General features: G+C 39.3%; 1 protein-coding gene and 1 long non-coding RNA gene across 8 annotated transcripts in view; one reads left to right on the top strand and one right to left on the bottom strand.

Annotated features, from left to right (window-relative positions):
- Window positions 1-2,185: 2,185 nt before the first annotated feature.
- Window positions 2,186-12,572, bottom strand: LOC110351568 (uncharacterized). 4 transcript variants are annotated; one of them, XR_002399173.4, is made up of 4 exons: window positions 11,724-12,563; window positions 8,241-10,757; window positions 6,508-6,583; window positions 2,186-5,685 (listed from the first exon to the last, which is right to left on the bottom strand). It is a non-coding gene; the product is annotated as an uncharacterized lncRNA (long non-coding RNA). The 4 variants fall into 4 exon arrangements; XR_011807061.1 differs by having other exon boundaries at window positions 2,186-3,805; window positions 5,082-10,757; window positions 11,724-12,572; XR_011807060.1 differs by having other exon boundaries at window positions 6,508-10,757; window positions 11,724-12,570.
- A 637-nt stretch (window positions 12,573-13,209) lies between these two features.
- ODAD2 (outer dynein arm docking complex subunit 2) overlaps window positions 13,210-20,405 on the top strand; it is an 89,760-nt gene continuing 82,564 nt past the window's right edge. The window contains exons 1-6 of one of the 4 annotated variants that reach the window (XM_072033726.1): window positions 13,210-13,477; window positions 14,274-14,525; window positions 17,289-17,446; window positions 18,668-18,863; window positions 19,412-19,518; window positions 19,964-20,100. In XM_072033726.1, coding sequence (XP_071889827.1) covers window positions 14,302-14,525; window positions 17,289-17,446; window positions 18,668-18,863; window positions 19,412-19,518; window positions 19,964-20,100 — 822 coding nt within the window. In that variant the 5' untranslated portion in view covers window positions 13,210-13,477; window positions 14,274-14,301. Of the gene's footprint in view, window positions 13,595-14,273; window positions 14,526-17,288; window positions 17,447-18,667; window positions 18,864-19,411; window positions 19,519-19,963; window positions 20,101-20,405 lie in introns of all 4 variants that reach the window. The other 3 variants (XM_072033725.1, XM_072033724.1, XM_027450573.3) reach the window with 3 other exon arrangements.

Below are 20,405 nucleotides of genomic sequence, written 5' to 3'. Positions count from 1 at the left end.
GTAGCAGTGAAATACTGAGTGCTAGAAGAGGATAATCAGTTTTATGCATTTTTAAATTAATACGAAATGCTACTCTCCCACTTTTGCTGCACAGCCTGGGTTTTAGAATGTCAAGAAACTATTTGACATTTACAAGAGACTGCAGGCACTAATACAAATCATTTCTATCCATTTATCCATTTTAACCACCATGCTGAGTGAATTGTTGGCTCTGTGCAATTAGTCTCTGTGCTCTGACAATATAGCCACAGATTATCAGGAATTCTATTAATAACGCAAGGTGGAAGCTCTGTTCTCCAAGCCTGTTATTTTACTTCTAGAAAAAAAAAACTCATTTCTTATAAATCCGATATAAATAGGCCAGCTGACAAGTATCCCAAAAGAACAGAGTATGCTCGGCATAGTGAGATTTGAACTGACGTACGTTTGGCCAAAAAAAAAGTTATCCAGGCTGTATTTGTCTGAAAGTTTAAAAATAGGAGCTTTTGTCATCTGTGGCAGGAGAGGCCAGGTTGAGTCATGATTGATGTCACTCGAAAGAACACTTTAAGCTTAGAAAATGACATCAGAATCATCAGAATTTAGGGAGATTTAGAGCGTTCCCTGAAGCCAGGGTGCTGGGGATTCTGGAAGAGACTTTGTGGATGATACACAGCGTGCTGCCAGACATCATCTGAATGGCAGCCAGGAGCCACGGTGCTTTCAGATTACATTTATAAACGATCGGTATCATTTGTTTTAGTCACATTCATTTTGAGTTAAATGCATGTTTCAAACTGTTTGCAGTTTTTCCGCCTCGGTGCGAGCCCCAGCTTCACGCCGGAGCCGTCTGTCGCTCCCTGACCTTACACGACAAGCTTCCACGAGCAGCCCGGAGCGCTTTCCCTCTCACCAGCAGTCTGCACACACAGCGGGGGCTCTTTCCATTTGCTTTTCTCCCGTTTCAGTGCTCGGTTCCCGACGACTTTACTACTGAGCGCTTAGAAGTCAGACTGGAACAGTCCACGGCTATGTCAGAGGTATTTCGTCTAGCTCCCAGGCTGAAACCAAACTGTCTGCCTGTCTGCTACTGCTCATGCTAAGATGGAAGGAACACAGCAGATGAAGTGCTGGGGTTTCGCCGTGGCGCAGATAACCAATAAATCGTGTGGTGCTGGCTGTGCTCTTGGTCACGGCACGGCCGTGTGGAGCTCCTGTTGTGCACAACAGCCAACCTCCTTGGAAGACTTTCTTGCATTTCTCCGCTGATTTCCCACACGGAGCAATTCTTTGCTCTTTAGAGTAATTTCAGAGTGAAAATGAATATATTTAGTGTAAGCGCGCGGCGCTACTTTTGGTTGGGTGAGACCTGTTTTGCTTTTAAATAGCTTCTAAGTGTAACGAAAGAACACTGCAGATCCCATTTCCAACAGATAAATTTGTACTTATTACAGTTAGAAGCAGCATCTTTTGTTCCTAAAAATGACAGGGATTAGTGACAAAAGGAGTGGTGCGGTTGCTCGGCTACACGCCTTTGACAACACTTTGTGCATAATCAGCTTTCACCCAAAAACGAGTTCGTTCCAGGAAAAGTTCATCACGCGAGCAAAGCTCGTTTGTTCACTAATTGCTGCCACTACTTGCCATTTAGATCTGTGCACTGTGCTTCTTCCTGCTCGGTTTGAGGAGCTGAGTGGTGGATGAATTATTCTTGGCATTGCCAATATTGTTTCAAGCCAATGAACACCTGTGCAGGACTGGCCCATGGAGTCGTCCATCCCTGTGGAGCATCTGGGCAAGCCCCAGTCCTGGTCCTGCTGCTGCCAGCGGGGCCCCATGAGGCGCAGGAATCATCACAGGGATCCTGCCCCCTGTGCACCAAACCCTCGTGGTGGTGGAAGTGGCGGAGAAAGGGAGGGGGACTCAGGTGGGCTACGAGAGTGGAGAGGGAGAGGGAGGCGCGAGCTATTCTTTGAGAGTGAGCTGCTTTCCGTAGGTTGCCTGTGCTATTCAGCATGTTGAAAAGACCTGCTCTGGAGGATGAATCACTGTGTAGTAAAAGCGCAAGATTTGTGGAAACAGCACTTTGTTTGCTGCAGCCCTCGGGACGTGCGTAGCGTTGCGGCAGCCAGCTCTAGAGAGGAGAAGATGTTTTCATGATTAAGGCATGAGCGCAGCCCCGGGGAACCAAATCGTATCCCTGCCTTTGCCACAGATTTCCTGTGTGATATTAGTCACATCTCACATGTGGTTGTTAATTGTGGTTTTCTTGGTGCTTGGTATTTGTAGGAGTGCTGAGCACTTGCAAGTGCAGGCGGGAGGAGCAGGAGCTGTGCGTGGCTGCAAGCGCTGCCCTGCCATGGGTGCCGGGGATCCAGGCACTGCACATCACAACCAGGCACTCAAGGAAAGCCAAGGCAAAGATTGCAAAGATAAATCTTCACCAGTTTAATGCATGTGGCTGGAGAACAGCTGGTAGGGTCCTGTCCTTCCTAAATGCCTCCTTCCTTGCACCTAAAAGAAGAACAGCGAATTTGAAGCTGAATACAGACACGGTGTTTGTGAACCATGCTGAGTTGAGGATACGTCTGCAGATCTGAGGATTAGTAATGTTGTCTGTCCACGATCCCTCGTGCTTTTTTAACCTTTTAAATGGAGATCTCATATCACAGCCCAGTCACTAAAGATCATCAAAAAAGTAATATTGTGAGTACATTACATTTTTACTGACTATATGCAAAGCAATCACCAAGGATTCAGTAGCCTCTGTGTTTTTTTTTTCCCCATAGTCTTAACATTGTACAGCAAAAAGACAACACTAAGAATACTACACTGCTTTCTTGGTAGAAGTTGAGAAAGATACATGAAGACACTTTACTGAAAGTACCCTTTGAAGTAAAGAGTTACCCATCTGTTTATTCTCCAAACAAAACATGATGGCTTATATAATGATGTGGTGTTATCTTATAAAATCACAAATTATATGAAAAAATATGTATAGGATTGATATACAGAGCTATCCTTAAGAGGGGAAAGCAAAAAAAAAAGAAAAGCAGGTTTCATACAAAGCCAGAACAGGAACAGGGAAGTGTGTAACTGCAGGTTTTTGTAGCATAAATAGCTTTGTCAGCTTACACATACTTTGTCAGTAACTCCTTGATCTCACATGCTGTAATCAAATGCCAAGGAGAATTACAATTTTTTAGAATAAATGTGCCATTTATTAGTTTACCATATTTTTTCAGAAAACTCTTCTATCCCCCTTAGTTAATCACACCTTAATAAAACATTGCATTTGGAAGTGTCTGTTTTATGTAACTGCAAGAGGTGTGCTCAGTTCATCCAGAGGCATCAGTTCCTTAGGTGACTAGAAAACTGCATGATTTTTTTTTCTTTTAGGACTTCAGATCGCATACTAAAATGGAAAAAAAGCGTTATTTATTTCTTCATTTTGTTTATTTGAGATGTAGCCTATATTTTCCTTGGAACGCAGAGCCACACGCTCAGGATGCACGTAAGGAACCGAAAGTGGAGTTCAGGCGATCCAAATCCACAAAAGCAATTCAGAAAGCCTCTGCTTGACTGACTGTAAAATCCGCTGTCCTGGTCCTGTCAGCCTCCTGAGTGCCAGTGCTTCAGTTTCTCTCAACTTCCAGCTCCAGCATCTTTTAATGCCAGGGAAAGACAAGTCTGCACCGCGTCCCCATCAGCCTGTGCACCCTGGATGCACTTCTTGGCATCACGGGCTGTTCCTGCCTCTGGCTCAGGTCCTGCACATGCAGCTGCGTGGTGGCTGCTGAGAACCAGTGTGGCATTTCATTATAAGCTAAAGTAGAGAAGGAAAAACAGCCAGAACATCCTGTACTCTTATCAGCATGGCAGACAGCACACAGCGCTTTCAGGTAACACATTCTACTTACACATAGAACAAAATTAGGTTGAATTTCATTGTAAAGTCTCAATACAGGGGGATAGAAATCATTTTCTTCCCCTGAAGATTGCACTTGGTCCCCCACCATTTGGAGTATTTAATTGCAGTTCTGCTTGCTTTAAGCTGAATGGAAGTTTTGTACCAAATTAGGGCAGTGAAGTCCTTCCACGCAGAAAACTACTGAGCTCACTGGATACTTCTCTGTCGCGCTGCCAAACCATACAGCAATCACGCTGAGGATATGGATGGAAGAAAGGTTGCTCTGCACAATAATTCCATATAGGAATCACCATTGATTACAGAGAGGATACTTTATGGGTAGTGGTAAATTATGAGGTTTCTCTTGTAAGTGAGAACATTGATTTACATGAGTAATGCAAAGGCTCGCATGTAAGCTGAACTCAGACTTTCACTGTCAGCCCTAACACATCTATTTATACCACAGATCTGTGCTTAGCCACTTATATTTAATTATAATCAGTTGTGGTGCCTCCATTTGCTGTGTTTACTCAGAGAATCGCATTTCTGAGGTCAAATGCAATGACAGTTATACTGTAGTTATTTGGAGACAGGCTTAGTTGTACATTCTGCATGTATCTGAAGACAGATACTTTGGGGGAGAAGAAAGGATGGGTACAATTCATCCGTCCTTCTTTACAGGAGTCCTTTTCTCCCACATCACTTTTACTCAGGGAATAGCTGTGCTACACAACGCAGAGCTGTGGAGAGGTGGCCAAAGCAGTTCGAGAGGAGCCAGCTTGGGTAACTGGAAGCAGTTTAACCACATCGCTTAGTGCTGCCTCCTGTCTCATTTACCCTGTTTCTTTGCAAAGTAAATTAGCTTTGGCAAAGCATCGCACAAATGGGCTAGCCTGCTTCCAGTGCATGAGCTAGCTTTGGCATCAGTTTCTACACCACGCTCACTGTGCAGCACAGCGTATCCAGTAGGAGATGCAAAGGGCTTCTGGCGTACAAATGTGCAGCTTTGAGTCCTCAAATTCGGTTCTGTGCTTCCTCATTTAATGGCACCAAACTTTTTTTAGCACTTAAATGTCACTGCTTCAGATGTAGCGGTGCTACCAAACCAAAATATCGAGGGAATAAAATGCCATTATAAATGAATCACTACAGCAATGTGTTTATATGATTAAATATGCTTATATTTCCTTACTTGACTACTAATGGGCAGTAGGTTCCTTCAAGACCTTCAGCCTTACTGCTTCCAACCGCTTCATAGAAAGACCATCCTCATTTCCAGTGTGGAGGACTTTACTGAAATCACAATGAATCACACACCTTTTACACTGAAACCTCAGCAGAAAAATGTCATTAATGTAACTAACCTATGTTTCACAATGTCACGGGTACTAGATATTTTGAGAGTGTGGTAACATCAAGTTTAACTGTCTGCTGCTTGACCATATTGCTGATGGACCAAATCTTTCTTCCTGAGAAATCTACTGACACCAATGGCAAGGGGAGAGGATACTAAAGTCTTGCCAGGTATGATTTTCCAGTGGGGACAGAATCCCCTTCCAACTCAGAAGTGATTTCCAACCACCCAATAAAACAGTCCTGGCATCATAATCAGCGACGTTTTCAATACCAAAGCAGTAGATGCTAGCTTGATATTCCAGGAAAAATTACATGCAAAATATTCAGTGCTGTTCTTCCCAGTCTAAACACAGCGCATGTATTTGCATTTTGAAAAAGTGGCCTGCTTCATCCCCAAATTTTACATTCAGAGTTGAAGGCTTGCTGGAAACCCACACCTCCTGTAAAAAAAAATGAAATATTCATTTATGCATAAACTGGATGTAAAAAGAATAGACCGTTTTGCAAAATAGATAGTTTTAATTTCCATCTCTGCTTGAACTAAAAAATAAATGAAGATACAACTAGATGCAACTCTTTCTACAACAAAATAACTGACTACACAAAACGCGAGAGGGCTTCAGATCCTCTAAAACAACCTTAATGACTCTACATTTCAACTAAAATGCTTGATTTTCTACAGTTATTACAAGAAGAAGAAATGGAAAAAATCAGAGGAATAAATGTACCCATATGGAGGACTCTAATATCCATGGCACAGATCTTGAGAATAATACCAGAAAATTGGCTGAATTAACTGTATCAGAATGTACACTATGCAAGAAGACATGTATATGTAACACGCACTTCTGCTTCTCTCAATAAAAATAATTTTGATAAAAAGACAAATTTCCTCCCCGGTTCGAACTTCTACTGTAAATGGATTTGGAAGGGAGATATTCCCATCCATACAGCACGTATTTTTCATCTTCACATTGACAGAAGATGTCAGTATCATGAAATATAATCTATGGACTTCACAGAGGGTTGCTTTTTAATTTTGTTTTGTTCAATAGCTTGCATAGTACAACCACTATGAGGCAGAAACTCAGATAAATTATTTTTCTACCAGGCACTGGATTAATGCTCAACCTTGCAACATCCAACTCTTGCTCCATATTAACTTTACAGCCAATTGCTGCTCGAACCCTGTAGCGATTTGGCTTTACTCTGGTCCCTACTCCTCTCAGAATTTCACATTTTCCCATATAATATTACCATACCACCATAAATGATAGAAGCAGTCTCTTCAAAACCCGTGATTACTCCAAGGTGCTTGAATTTCTGCCTTAAAATGACCTACAAAGAAGAGAAAGCACCGTGATGTCTTTTCTTGGCCTTCTTTCTCATTATATAACGGGGGAAAAGTGATTTGGATTTTTTTTTTAATCTTACTTTCACAAGAAAAGTATGCAGGGAATTATCCAGAATTACTATTGGTGATTGTCTGGAGAGTGAAATGGGGCTATCACAGAGATAACTGCAAGCTGAATACCTGAATAAGATTTTAAATTCTCTCTCTCTCTTTTTTTTTTTTTTATTAGAACTGTGTAGTGTAATATCTTTCGCTTGTTTGTACCAGCATCTAGTGTGAGACAGCGTTCTTCATAAAACAGCCAAACTCTCTTTCCTGATTAATATCGCCAAGTTATAGTCCCAAATACTTTCCACCAATACCTCTCATTTTTCCTCTAGGAAAAGAAAACCATAAATGGAGACTACTGATGCTTCTAATTTTAAAACAGTCTCCCATTCACACTCCCACCCCAAAACAAACAACTCAATTCTTTCTCCCTTTTCCTCCTTAAATAACGGGGACAATTTTTAAAAACCACTAGGAAAGCAAAGCAAAGCAAAAGGCGTGTGGGAATGTCGGTAGCTTGCACTTGCAAAGGTTTATGTTTGAAAGTAGGAAACACTCTTCGATCACAGTATGAGACAAACTGGTCTGCAGTTTACTTCTAATATAGAGTTATTTCAAATGTCTAGCACCACAGTCTAAATTAATGAATAAGTGCAGCTGGCATTTTTTTTTCCCTACATTTTAAAATTATTTCTCGTGTTCTGTTTTACTAACCAGAAATTCAAAATCTTTTCTAAAGTGCAAAGGGAAGTTTGTAGGGATACCAGTTTGTCCACTCCTGATACAGACTGTTTTGGGTAAATATTCAGTATTTTTTGGTGGAATATCTACTGTTTTGGAGAAAAATATCACTGCTGAACTTCCATTAATTTTTTATAATAGAAATTGGAGTGTCTGATTTATATTGAAGCCTTAAAAGATTTCTGTATCTTTTTGATGACTGTACAGAAGCCATATTAACTTTTTACTTACAATCCAATCCATTCATAAAAGTAATTCAGCTACTGGACAAGCTCTAAAAAAGCTCAGAAGCTTGTATGAAAACTGAATTGCCATGCTTAGTCAGAATAATTAACTAGTTCTATAATAAATGAACAAGTTTTAGAAAACAAAACAAACAAAAAAAAAAACATTTTATATAAACATCAAAATTATAGACATTCCTTCTACCCAGAAAAATACATGCAAGCAAAATATTAAATTTTGATGCAGGGAAGCATCAATCAGAAATGTAAAGAGAATCAGCCATTAATCTCATCTGTGCACACTGGGCTGTACTCCTACATGAACCACTTAACATGGCTTACGGTGTCAGTTCTTGAGTGACTCCTGTAAAATCAGCATTTTAAAGCAAGTCATGAAGTGATTCATACAATAAGTAACTGTGCTCCAGAATATCTTTCTTCACAGCTTTCCTTTTCTGTGTTATTATTCACACATTTTAAAAGGAGAAATTTCAAGACAAAATATTACTTGAAGAGGGAGTTGATTGAGGTTGAAGATGTAGAAGGATTGTAGGAATTAGATATTGTAGGGATTAGAAAGAAAAATCCTTGAATGTAATTATTCCCCAGTAAAGTATTACTAACTCACCATGTTAAAGCCCATGATAACCTGAACTATATCTTCTTCTGATGCTACAAAGAAAACATATGAATGAGCTTTGTCTTTAAAAATCACAGTCTTCTAACCTGGTACTCCAAGCCTTATTATGACATAGTCACAGCCATGTGCTTATTACGATACTGATTTTTTTCTTCCAGATTATACTCACAAATATTCAAAAGGCAGTAGTAACCAGAAATGAACAAATGAAGAGAATAAACAACCATCTAAAAGTAGAGGGAATCACAGTGCAGTGACAATGTTCATATTCCAACATATTATATAATTTACTGATAAAAAACTTATTAAATCACATTCAATCTTGGACTGTAGACCATGATTCGCATCTGGAAGCCATTTCTACAAAAGAACAGCAGAATCTCTGTTATTGTCATTGCTGGGAAAATAACTATCCAGATATTAATCTATAACTTATTAACCAAAATATTTTCTTGCTTTATTTTCCTTGAAGACTTCTGAAGGAACTGTCTCTTTGCCAGACACCCATGCACAAACCTGCATACCTTTTTGTTCCTTGCACTGACTCCCAACTGAAAAACGGACATTTTTATTTTTTAATTTTGATAGTCAAGACAGTATATATATTGCACAGTGTCCAATCTTTAATAAACCTCAGTTCACATCATTTGACATTTTTGAAGCACATAATTACTAAGAAAACAAGAGGTAAGTAGATCACATCATGGAAATCAGAGACTCAGTGAAAAACGAGTAGTCATTTGCTTTATAAGGATTAGGTTTTGAACATTGTCTTCCTTAAAAAGACATGCTTAAAGAAGACATCAACAGATTCATCGCATCCTCTTTCTTTCTGTGTTCTCATATAAGCTCTGTTTGAGTTGAAACCCTGCCTGTTCATAAAATATGAAAATAGGAAACTCCCTATTAAAAAAAGATGGAACAATGGATTATTAGATTTTAACATGCATTACAAATGTTCATTACCAACTCTAAGCACCTAAATATTGCATTTAAACACATACAAAGTGAAGTAAATGCAGCATAACTAGATTTTTTATTTCCCTAGCTGAGCTCTTTTCACCAAAACACTGGGACTTTTATTTCTTCTGTGAATGCCAAAAATATGTAAATAGTTGCAACAAAAGCAAGCTAATGAACAATAAACAGAAACCAACAAATATGATCTCATTTTCTCCTGATTTTCAACTTGTCTGACAAACTGCCTATGAATAGCTAAACTGCCACTTAACAGAAGGAATAGATGATATTATTTACCTTGAATGGCCTTTTGATTTTATGTAAGCTTCAAGAACTGTTTTTTACAACTTGTGTTACTGTTCTACTTTAAAAGCAATACTCTACACCCTATTCCACTATAATGTGAGGAAAAATATACAAGAAAAAATGCTTACACATTCTGGCTGCAACTCTGAGATTGTAAAAAATTTTCCGACTGCCTTTCTCTCCATGTTAAGAAATTCTTCATATTCCCCATTTCTTTGTGCCAGTACCTAATGATCTCATCTTTGACTAAGCTCAGGCAAACATTTCCCCTACTGTTTTATAAAATGTCTTTGACATTAAAAATGACTTACAGTAAAAAGTCTTTAGTACATAAACGTGCTACCACTAGTTTATAGCACTAGCCAAACACAGTGCAAATGCCATCTCTTGGTGGACTCAGCCCCTGAGTATGCTGGTTTTGAGAGCAAATTACAACTTTATTACCTGGAAGGTTTTGCACTGGTTTTGAGTCACTGCAAGAATGCTTCCACACTTCTTTATGCGATTACTTGAAACTTGAGCTGTCAGACAAAATTTTCTAAGATAACCATTTATATTCTTGTGCTGGGAGGTATAACAGCACTGTTAAATCAAGTCTGCTAAAAGCAAAAAGTGGTATTAAATAAGAATATCCTTCAGTCCAGCTAAATAAGTGAGTCCCTAAGTGCTTGGTTTTCAGTGACAGCTGACTTAAGAAGGCATGACTTCTTGTCATCCAGGAAGACAAGCCCAAACACAACCAAGGGAACAACCTGGGGCTTAATTACCAATCCAATTAGCAGCAGCAATGACTTGCTACAGCCAACTTGTGTCTGAAAACCTACAAAACACTACAGAGTATAGAGACTATGAGCAGAAATTGTTCGTATTGCATAGGGGAATGAGTGAAGAGTTTTGGCACTGAAGAATGCTGCCCACAGGACCCAGCAAGGGCAGCCATTAGGTTGAGTGGCTGCAGACCCATACTTGTGTGTGGACTCCACCTGGAAGGGCCTGTACCCACAAGCTCTGCCTAGGCTCCCTAATCTTTTCATCTGACTTGAACCTCTGGGAAAGAGTTCACCAAGCAAAACTGCCAGTAGGATGCTGTCCGTGTTGAATGAAGTTGCTCTTAGAGACCAGGTAAGCTAAAAATCCAATTAAACTTCTAGACACCATGCAGCATTGAAGGGATGTTGTGTCTTGCTGGAGGACTGGCCATAGTCTTCCTTGTGGTAGAAAGAATATGTTCAGGTGGCACTGCGATGTAAAGAGGAGAATAAAATTATATTAGCAGAAGGAACTAATTATTCCATGAGCGGCAAAAGTAATGAGGTCTGACTTCTTATCAAATTAGGGGCTTTGTCCCCTTACCTTCTGCTGCCTTCTCCAAAAAATACCTTCTGGGCCAGGCTGAGGTTACTCACGCTAATTAGCTAGCACAGTAGGAACAGAATGCCTGGCTAGCTGCTTACTGCAGAACATCATCTGCAATTTATATACCTGCCTTTGCCTCAGGAAAGGCATTAAGTTTACTTTCCCCTCTATTCAAATACCCCAGGTTTTACAGAACTTGGAGGACCGAAATTATTTCTAAGATTACAATCCTCTGTGAAACAGACCTTGAATTTGCTATCAGGACCAAAAGGTAGAGGCAGCATATGATAAATTCTTTTCTTTACAAATGGACTTACATTTTATAAGAATGAACTGTGATATTATGCTTCAATCCTGAAGAAAGCTACAAACTCACTGACTGAAAATAAAAGTATCAAAGAAACAATTGGTTGTATTATTCAACTTCAGGAAGACGACAACCCCTAACATGATCTGAAAAACAAATGCAATCTTAGAATGCAGAAGCTGAGGAACTTCCAAAAGAGGTGAAGACTATTAATGTCATTTTAAAGGGTCCTGGTAAAATATCCTTACAAATACTGCCATGGCTATTTAAGAAAAACAAGTTCACACTGGAACACAAGCAAATAAGGGACACTAAGATGGTAAGAGAAATTAGTAACTTGCAAGCAGCGACTGAAGGAGTTAACTTGTTTATCCTAGGAAAGTGAAGCCCAAGGGAAAATATTCTAACTCAGAAATTGGATGTAAAAACTAAGGGGGTAAAATAGCTGTTGAAAATACGGTGAAGGACCAGTGCTGGTGCAAAAACAAATAAACACAAAGTCGTCACACAAATGTAAGTTAGAAAGTCAAGCAGATGGTTACCAGTCTTCAGAAGAGCTGGGATCTCAGCAGTCTTCCCATGAGAACAGCTGAGCTACAAAGCAGAAAGGGGAAAAGTACCTCCAACCTGTAGGCCATCCATAGCCCTCTAATGTCTAATACCAGATTCCTTGTTGCTGGCTTGCAGGACGTGTTCTGCATGTTCATTTTTTAACTTATCTGCCCACAGGAAGCTCCACTGGTAACCGAGCCAAGCTCCTTTTATGGTCAGTGGAGATGCACACTCTTTGAGGGCAAATCATCCCATTTGTCTTAGCCACTGAAATATCTCCCTTTCTTGCAGTTCAGTAGAACAGAGTGAGCTCATTTAGGAATTCTATTTCTTACTCCACCGACTTCTTGCTTAAAATACTCAGCTCTGTGTGAAAACTCACTGTCTTCACTCCTCGCCGCCCGTGGTTGAACATACTTTTATTCCCCTTCACATTTTGCTGTTTGCACCTTCTGCCCATCAAGTTCAACCTTTAAACGGTTGTTATTTCAGTAAAAAGAGGAGATCTAATCTTTTCTGGAAATGCCTTCGTTGTAAGTATTCAAAAAGAAAATACACTAAGTCTTTACCCAGGCTTCTTACTAAAAATGCTCTTTCATTTTCACCTGATCAAATGATTTGCTTTCTGCCTTCTTGAAGTTATGCAGTGAAACAAGGAAAGCCAATGTTATCCTTGAGTCACCACTGTGTGGACTGCATGTACTCATGGGTAGTTATTGCTGGAAAGTTTCAGTAAGTGAAATGTACATGGACAATCATCTCAGAGAAAAAAATGCATTAATCCCGCACTGTTATTCTTCGAGATACATCCCACATACATTTCCTGGCCTTCCTCATTATTAGCGGTTTCTTACCCCGCTGAGTTCTCAGTTGGTAAAATAACTCCTGGCTGCATTAACTCTCTGCTGTTGGGACAGCTGGGCTCTTCTGTGGGACTGTCCTTGAAGGGAGCATTTCCTTATGCCTTCGGAAGGACACACGTACTGGGAAGCTGAGCACAGTGTCCTCACCTCAGCTGGCTGTGCCCAGGGCTAAGCCAGCGGCTGCCATCTGATGGGTGTTGTGGTGGAGCCAGAAAATGGAACTGGGGGTGGGTTTATAAGGGAAGGGAAGGGAAACCTGGTGGGAGTACATCAGCAGCCCTCTTGCAGGCTCACGCACAGTGCTGGTCTGTACTTTCACATCTGTGTCTGAGGGTGCTGTGGTTGGAAGTCTATAGTTTCATCCTGTCCTTAATATGCAAGGACTTCATCCATTGGCACTGCCTACCCTTCTTTCCTCTACTTCTTCCAAGAAACCCTAAATTCGCATTTAACACCAGCACTTTGCGCATCACCTGCGACACTGACCCAAGGAACACAAACAGCCCGTGTTACCCTGACGAATTCAAGCTCCCTTTATTATAACGACCGCAAGCAGGGGAAGGTTTAAGCCGTGCCCCTCAGGCACTGCGCCCCAGCGCCGCCGCCCTCCCCTCGCCTCAGCGGCCGCCCCGCCGCCATTGCCGTTGTTTACCCGCGGCTCCCGGCAACGGCAGTCGCGGGGCTCGGCCCCGTAGCAACGCCCGGGCCCGAGCGGCTCGGCGGGGCTCCGGGGTGCCCTCAGCTCGGTCCCGGCCGCTTTGCGGGGTCCCGGGGTCTCCTCAGCAGCGGGACCTTCCCCCTGCCGGCTCCTGCGGGTTTGGGGTGCCCGCGTGGCACCCCTCGGCTCGAAGAAAGGGTTTGGAGGTGGAGGGGGGTCGCTGGTGGGTGTTGTGTGGGGGTTCCCCAAAGCACGCGGGGCTTGTGCGACCCGACGAGGAGAAGCCTTTATTCTAACCCTAACAGGTCTGCGTCACCTCCGTCTAACTGAATTAATCAAGGTGAAAACTGTTTCTTTCCCACCTGATTCTCCTGTTTCTTTAAAAAATTTTGTTAGGTTCCCAATCCCCCCTTCCTCACTTGAAGGATTTACCTGCAGTAAAATCATTCCCAAATGTCTTTACACCTAATTACAGACATCTTTATGTCATTTTTATGACATTTTTAATTACAGACATCTTTACATCTAATTACAGCGTATTGTAGGAGTGGTTCCTTTTGATGGTGTTCCCTTTTTATTGGATTAGTAATGGTAAAACAGCATTTTCAGGCAATACAAAAGGCAATTTATGTTTAATGCTGTACATTTGCTATGAAATATTAGTATGAAAAATAAAAGTATTCTAGAGTTATGAATTGATTTTAACAACTGAAATAGCCTTGATGATCGTTTTAGCGTTAGGGCTTGTGATAATGCCCAGCATGTAGCAGAGCTGGACCTGCTGGGCAGAGGGGTGAGGTAAAGCACTGCAGAGGGTAGAACCGCAAGGACTGGTGACAACGTCTGTGGTGGGCACGTGAGTGTGGGAGGAGGAGATACGTCAGCTACCCAACTTCAGCGGGTGACATTGGTGGTAGGGGGATGGTTGTACCAGGTGAATCTTGGAGGGCTTTTCCAACCTTAATGATTCTGTCTGAGAGCTCAGTATGGTCATTCTCTGACTGTGTTTACTCGTTAAGGTGTCCACCTTCAATACAAGGCAAGACCATGGGCGCAGCGTTGGCAAGAGCAGCTCAGTGGACTGCTGCTGGCTATGGAACTGGCACACTTGAAATCACCCCTTTGAATGAAGCTCTTTTAAATCAAATCATTAAGTTTGCAGAGGACTTCAGCACCAGACATCCTCAGGAAGCAGTGGTTGTCTTCAAGGAGCCCCTGGAGTGGAAAACACAGTTGGACTCTTCAGCCTTTGGAGAGGGTTATGAGATTGAGTAAGTCTGAACTGCAGTGTGTTTTGAAGTGTTGAAGGTGAAGTACAAAGCAAAATTTTATTCATTTGGCATTAAAAAAAGCCTTAGTGTATTTGGGATGCTGAAGTGGGTGGGATTTCTTAGTGTTATATATGGATTTTTTTGAGTTAAAATGCATTGCTTTTTTGGAGTTTGACTATTCTGTCTTGGTTTTGAATACAGACCTGTCCAGTTAGCATTTGTATGACTTGCACTGTCTATTCCTAAGGCTTCTGACAATGTGTCTAACTGATTTATCCTGGGATTTATATTAATGTTAAAGTTGCTCCTGATTAAGCATAGGTTTTAATGCTGCTATTGAGGTGGATTAACAAACAAAATCTTGAATTTCAGCTTCTTTGAGAACAGTAGTCACCAAGTCCTTTATAAGTAGTCAGTGTTAATGTATTAACATGGTTTCAGTCTTAATCAACGTAGCTGTTACAGTGCTATAACTTATTTATCAAATAGTCTTAACAGTTCTTTTAGTATTTGAAAATTAGTGCTGAAAAAAATAAGAAGTTTATTCTTGTTTTTTAAGACATGAACTGGCTTAGCAACGATGCCTAAGACTTATGTGACTGTAACCCTACATAATTTTGGGGATTCTTTGAACAATGACATGACAAGGTGACCCAGATGCACAAATTCATTTTTCTTGGCTAAATAACAAAGCAACTAAAGAATTTTCAGAGTTTTCCTTGATAAGTAGACAAATTCCATTCCATTTAGATAATGCAGTAGAAATACCCTAATTCTGAGAAAATATTTTCTTCCCTTCCACCACGCAGTTCTTTCCAAAGAACCAATAGAAATATACACCTAGTACATACATTTCCTAATGGGTTACCCTATATCATCCTTTACATTTGGGGGGATTTTTAGGCACCATTTTTTTAAAGACCTTTTTTTTAGAAATCTGAAGAGAAAGTTCACTGTTCTCTACAGCTAGTCTTTAGTTTAAGTATAGTCATGATACTTAAGCTAAATAATATTTCCCCCAGATAAAATTCTGTATATGGATACATGTTTTTTATTTTTTTATTTTTCTATAGAGTCTTGGAACTTAATCTCGGACAGAACTATTAGTTATTCTTTCCTGACATTCAGCATACTACAAGCCATTAGATGTCATTCAATTACATGGGTATGAAAAACATAACTAAAGTTCACATGAAACATCATGCAGAAGGACAGCAAGTCTTAGACTATAAACTAAACTTTGTTTAAACTGTTTTTATCTTTTATCTGCCTTTAATTTATATGAAACTTCTAAGAATTCATTGACCTTCTTGAGGGAAGTAGGTTAGTGAGCAATCAGCAGTCTCCAAAAAATATACAGGCATATGAATATTGACCACAACAAAGATTCAAGCAGTGTATAGAAGAGCTTGTGTGGCTGTGTTTTTAGCATTGTATTGAAGAGGAGAAGTAGAAGGAGAGAGGAAGTAGCAAGCTTTGCTGTAACCAGGAAAACATGGTAACTTAACCCTGAAGAAAGGACTTCAGAGAGAGATTCTGAAGGATGGTGACTGAAAAAATCTGATTTGATTCCTCCTCTGGTAAACAGGATTTTACACACTGTAAATTAAAAAAGATTGAACCAAATAAATAACTGATGTTATTCCTATCTTCTCTTAACAGAAACTACCTACAGTATTATTTTTATCTGTTTAGTTATGTCAGAGTTCAGTCTAGTTTCAGGATGGATAATGTAGGAGTTATACTGAGGATGGTTAATGGAAGCAGGATAAGAAATACAGTAAGGAATCATGGCCACACAAAAAATGGGAACTAAAATGGGAGTTGGAGATATTACAAAAGGATTTAAAGCACTATCTGAAGTCTCAGATATAGATTAAATCAGTGTGGTAATTAGCAGCTTGGATGTCACAGACAGGAACCTTTCTCTACAGTGAGAAGCAAGCAAGCAGTTTTGAGCAAGTAGATATTTACATATGTGCTATGGAAGGGGAATTGACATAATTTATAGGGACCTTTAATACATATAAATACTGCATATTTACTTCTTCTAATTAAAAGGAAATATTTTTATATATAAAACAATTTATAATTCAAAGATGGTGGATGTAACTCAGAGAAAATTGGTAAGGTTAGGGCATTGTAAGGCCTTAGTCAAGAATGCTTTCAATATTCTGTAGAGGCAAAGCTTGAAGGCAGAAGAATCATTCCTACATCATTCCTACAGTCCGTGCTGAAATCTCAGAGCTTAATTGGTCTCAAGGAGAAACAACAGCTCAGATAATCCTAGAACCGGGTTTGAAAAATGTAAAATCAGAAAATTTGAGGCAAAGATTGCATATTTCTCATTCTAGCCATTTGGATCATTTGGTCATATGATATATGTCATTTTAAATCAGTTATCAGTTCTGAACACTGTAGTCAGAAAATCACTTAGCAGTCCTGTAGTTGAACATGCAGGAGACGAGTCAACATTTTGTGAGACTAAACGACAGGTGTGACTAGTCCTGTTAAGACTCCTTTTTCACAAATTTAGTCTGTCAAAATTCTGTTAAAAGGTGTTGCCAAGATCAAGCAAATGAGTTACAGGTGTTTGATTTGTAGTGAATAAAGTGGTTTACCTTGGAAGCTTTCTGAAAAAAACACATTAAATAAACTGTAAAGCTTTATCATGTGAAGCTTACATAATATTCAAGTTTCATCTCTAAAACTTGCTGTTTATTGAAGTTCCTCTTTTTAAAATATAAAATCTATTTTTTCCAGTGGAGAAACTGTTAAGTCTGAAGCCAGAGACGAGGATGGCCAGCCCTTGCTTCTCCTCACTGCATCAAATCTCAGAGTTCGCAATTTTGACCAGCTGTCCCGTTTGCTACAAATTGCTATGGAGAAAAAGTTGAAGGAAGCACAGGCTTGCCTTGAAGGTTTAATGTCTTTATTTTTTCTTTTTACATCTTTATTTTAAAAAGCTTGTCTTCTTGAGTTTGTGTTTATGAAATTTGAAGAAAGAAATGCATTTTAAGTATATGAAAAGGTGTTGATTCATGAACGTGCCCCAAAGTTCTCATCCAGGACTTAATGAAGTTTCTGTTTCTTCTTTTGTTTTCACATAAATCAGTAACAAAGAAATCTGAAATAAAGTTAAAATAAAACTGTTGATTTTCATATAGAAATTCACGTATACTGAGTAATACAGCAGCTATTGCAACAGACAGTAGGCTTAAATTTCAGCAGAAGAATGTCTCATTGGAAGCTTACAGCAATTTTTCCTTTGATTGCAGTTTAACCCACTTTTAAAATGTTACATCCCTTAAAATATTCAAGGAAAAAAATAATCTCATATGCTAAGGACATTCGTACCTGCACGACGTTCATGGTGAACATTTCCAGGTCCTTCTCACAGAAGCTTTTGAAATACAGGCACTGGTACTTTTATTGTGTCATATTCAAGTCCTAGTTTTACAAACTGACAAGACCCTTGGTATGCTGAACTGGATATCCTCCTCTCGTTGAAGGCAGAAGAGATCAGTAATATTCCTTAGTACCATTAGCAGAAATTGGATCTGCAATACTAAAATATCAATACCCACACTGGATCAAACTTAAGATGCATCTAGCCCAGGGTCCTTCACTGGGAGTGATCAACCATGAATAATAGGGAAGAATAATATGGACTGAGTATCGTGCTGAGACATTCACAGCTGCATGGGACTTCATTCTCAAGAACAGGGCAAATTGTTTTTGTAAAACCCACTGACATGAAGCTATATCACTGTTTACCAAAAAAAAAAGGACAGCTGGCATAGCTGAGGAAGTAATGGGACCATTGGGAATGTTGCTAGAAAACTTTAAACATGTTCTTTAACACTAAATCATATTTCCCAAATGATCCATTTTCAGTGAGTTAAGCCCACTGATTTCCTGTTTTGGTGATCAGCAGGGCAATTTTACACAAAAAGGGACTGTTGATAATTAATATTTACTTCTTGGTTGAATGAATCTTCTTTTTTTTTTTTTTTGGTGAAATGCAATTTTGTAAATTAATAGCACAGAAATTATTCAGCAGTTGAGATAAAAAGTGTTACTCTTACCTCATCGTTTTTAACGTAGTATCATCTTATACTGATTCTGTTTCCTGTTTACAGCTAACAGAGACCCTATAGTGAAAATTCTTGGCCCTGAATATGGGACTGTTGAAGGAGAAGATAAGTCCATGTTGCATTTACTTGATAAAGTGAAAAAAGTTGATGACCCTGAAACAGAGAAGAAAATGAAAATTTTTATTCTTCTTCATCAGCTGGATATGCAACTCCTTAATAGTTCTTTAAAACAGATTTCAAAGTAAGTGCATTTCAAATGCAACTGAAGTATGTCAGCTAGTGCATTTTTTCTTTTATAGTTAAGCTAGATTGTTTTCAACCCACAACATGTGCTTTTGGTGTGATATAGAGAAATTTATTGGAATGACTTTCACTGTTCACTGAGTTATTGAAAAAACACTTTTTTTTCCCCTTAAGATTTTGATGTAGGTGTGGGTATGTGAGTGTGTGCCTGCAAGTGTTTTTGTTTTTATTGCATATGTTTTGCATTTTGGTAGCAAATTGAAGTAATTTGTACAAATAACAAAGTAACAGTTAAATATTTTCAGGGAAATGTTTATTTCTTCATGAGAGCACTTTGAGTCTGGTTCATAGTTACAAGGCCTTCTTAGCTATGGAACTAAAAAATCTCTGAACTAACAGATAAAAATCAAGAAAAAAATGGCAGATGACCTATCTCCAGATTTTTGTTGCTACTAATAAGACTCAGTGTTCAAGAAAACTATAATACTCTCTTCTGATATCTCTGTGCACGTCCTTTTGATGATAGACCTTTTCTATTAATTGCAGAGATGTAAGACTAAGTCCAACTGCTGTAAATAATGAAGTGAATCTTCTCAAGAATTTCTCTGGGAAAGGAGAAGACACAGTACTGGAATCACTGGAATATACATCAGGTCTGAATTTTATCACATCTAACCTTTGCATATACCCTTAATAAAGTACTTGCCTTCTGTGTGGAATGTGTTAAAATAATTGTGTTAATAAATATAAATAATTTTTCTCCACCTCAGTGTTATGAAGTAAAATAAAATATATTTCCAGATACGTAATGCTCTTCTTCAGCCTTTACTTACAGAAATAATCTCCAGTCTTCATTAGAATTAAAAAAAATAAATGGAGTCCCTGATCCTGTTAAGTGCTAGGCATAGTTGTAGTTGTTTGTTGAATTGGACCATGGGTCACAGATTTTTGCATGATTCTTTCCCAACAGAGTATGACTGCTTAAGAGTAAGATACTATTTTGGGAGCTTGATTTGTTTAAATTATATTAATCATCAGGGATAATTATTAAAATACATGTTTAAATTGGATACAAATATTCATACTAATTGTTTTCAGATTACACATTCTCTAATGGATGCAGAGCTCCTCCCTGGAGACAAGTGCATGGAGAAATTTGTTACTTAATTATCAAACCACATGACACTGATCCATTGTGTATCACTTGCAGCACGGCAGGAGTATTTTTAAATGGAGTAAGTAATAATGAAGGCTACCGTGAAGTGACAAATATTTGTATGTGCTAAAGTCAGAGATCCATCAGGTATAGGGGAGTGGAGTTGAAGCTGTAAGACCTGCAGAGTTACTGTATTAGTACTGATGGAGAAGGAACAGTAATAAGTGCATGATAGTTTTCCTGTACTTTTAGAGCTCTTTTTCTTCAAGGTTTGTACCAGGAATGTGTTCTCTACTTTTTGCTAGGAGTGGTTGGTTAGTCTTTGCATGTGCCCTCACTGTTCTTCACACTACTCCTATATAAAGGTACTGTGGGACCAGATGC

The sequence above is a fragment of the Anas platyrhynchos genome, chromosome 2 (genome assembly GCF_047663525.1).
Source record: "Anas platyrhynchos isolate ZD024472 breed Pekin duck chromosome 2, IASCAAS_PekinDuck_T2T, whole genome shotgun sequence".
In the NCBI taxonomy this organism is placed as follows: Eukaryota; Metazoa; Chordata; class Aves; order Anseriformes; family Anatidae; genus Anas; species Anas platyrhynchos.
This window is presented reverse-complemented; position numbering and strand designations above follow the sequence as displayed.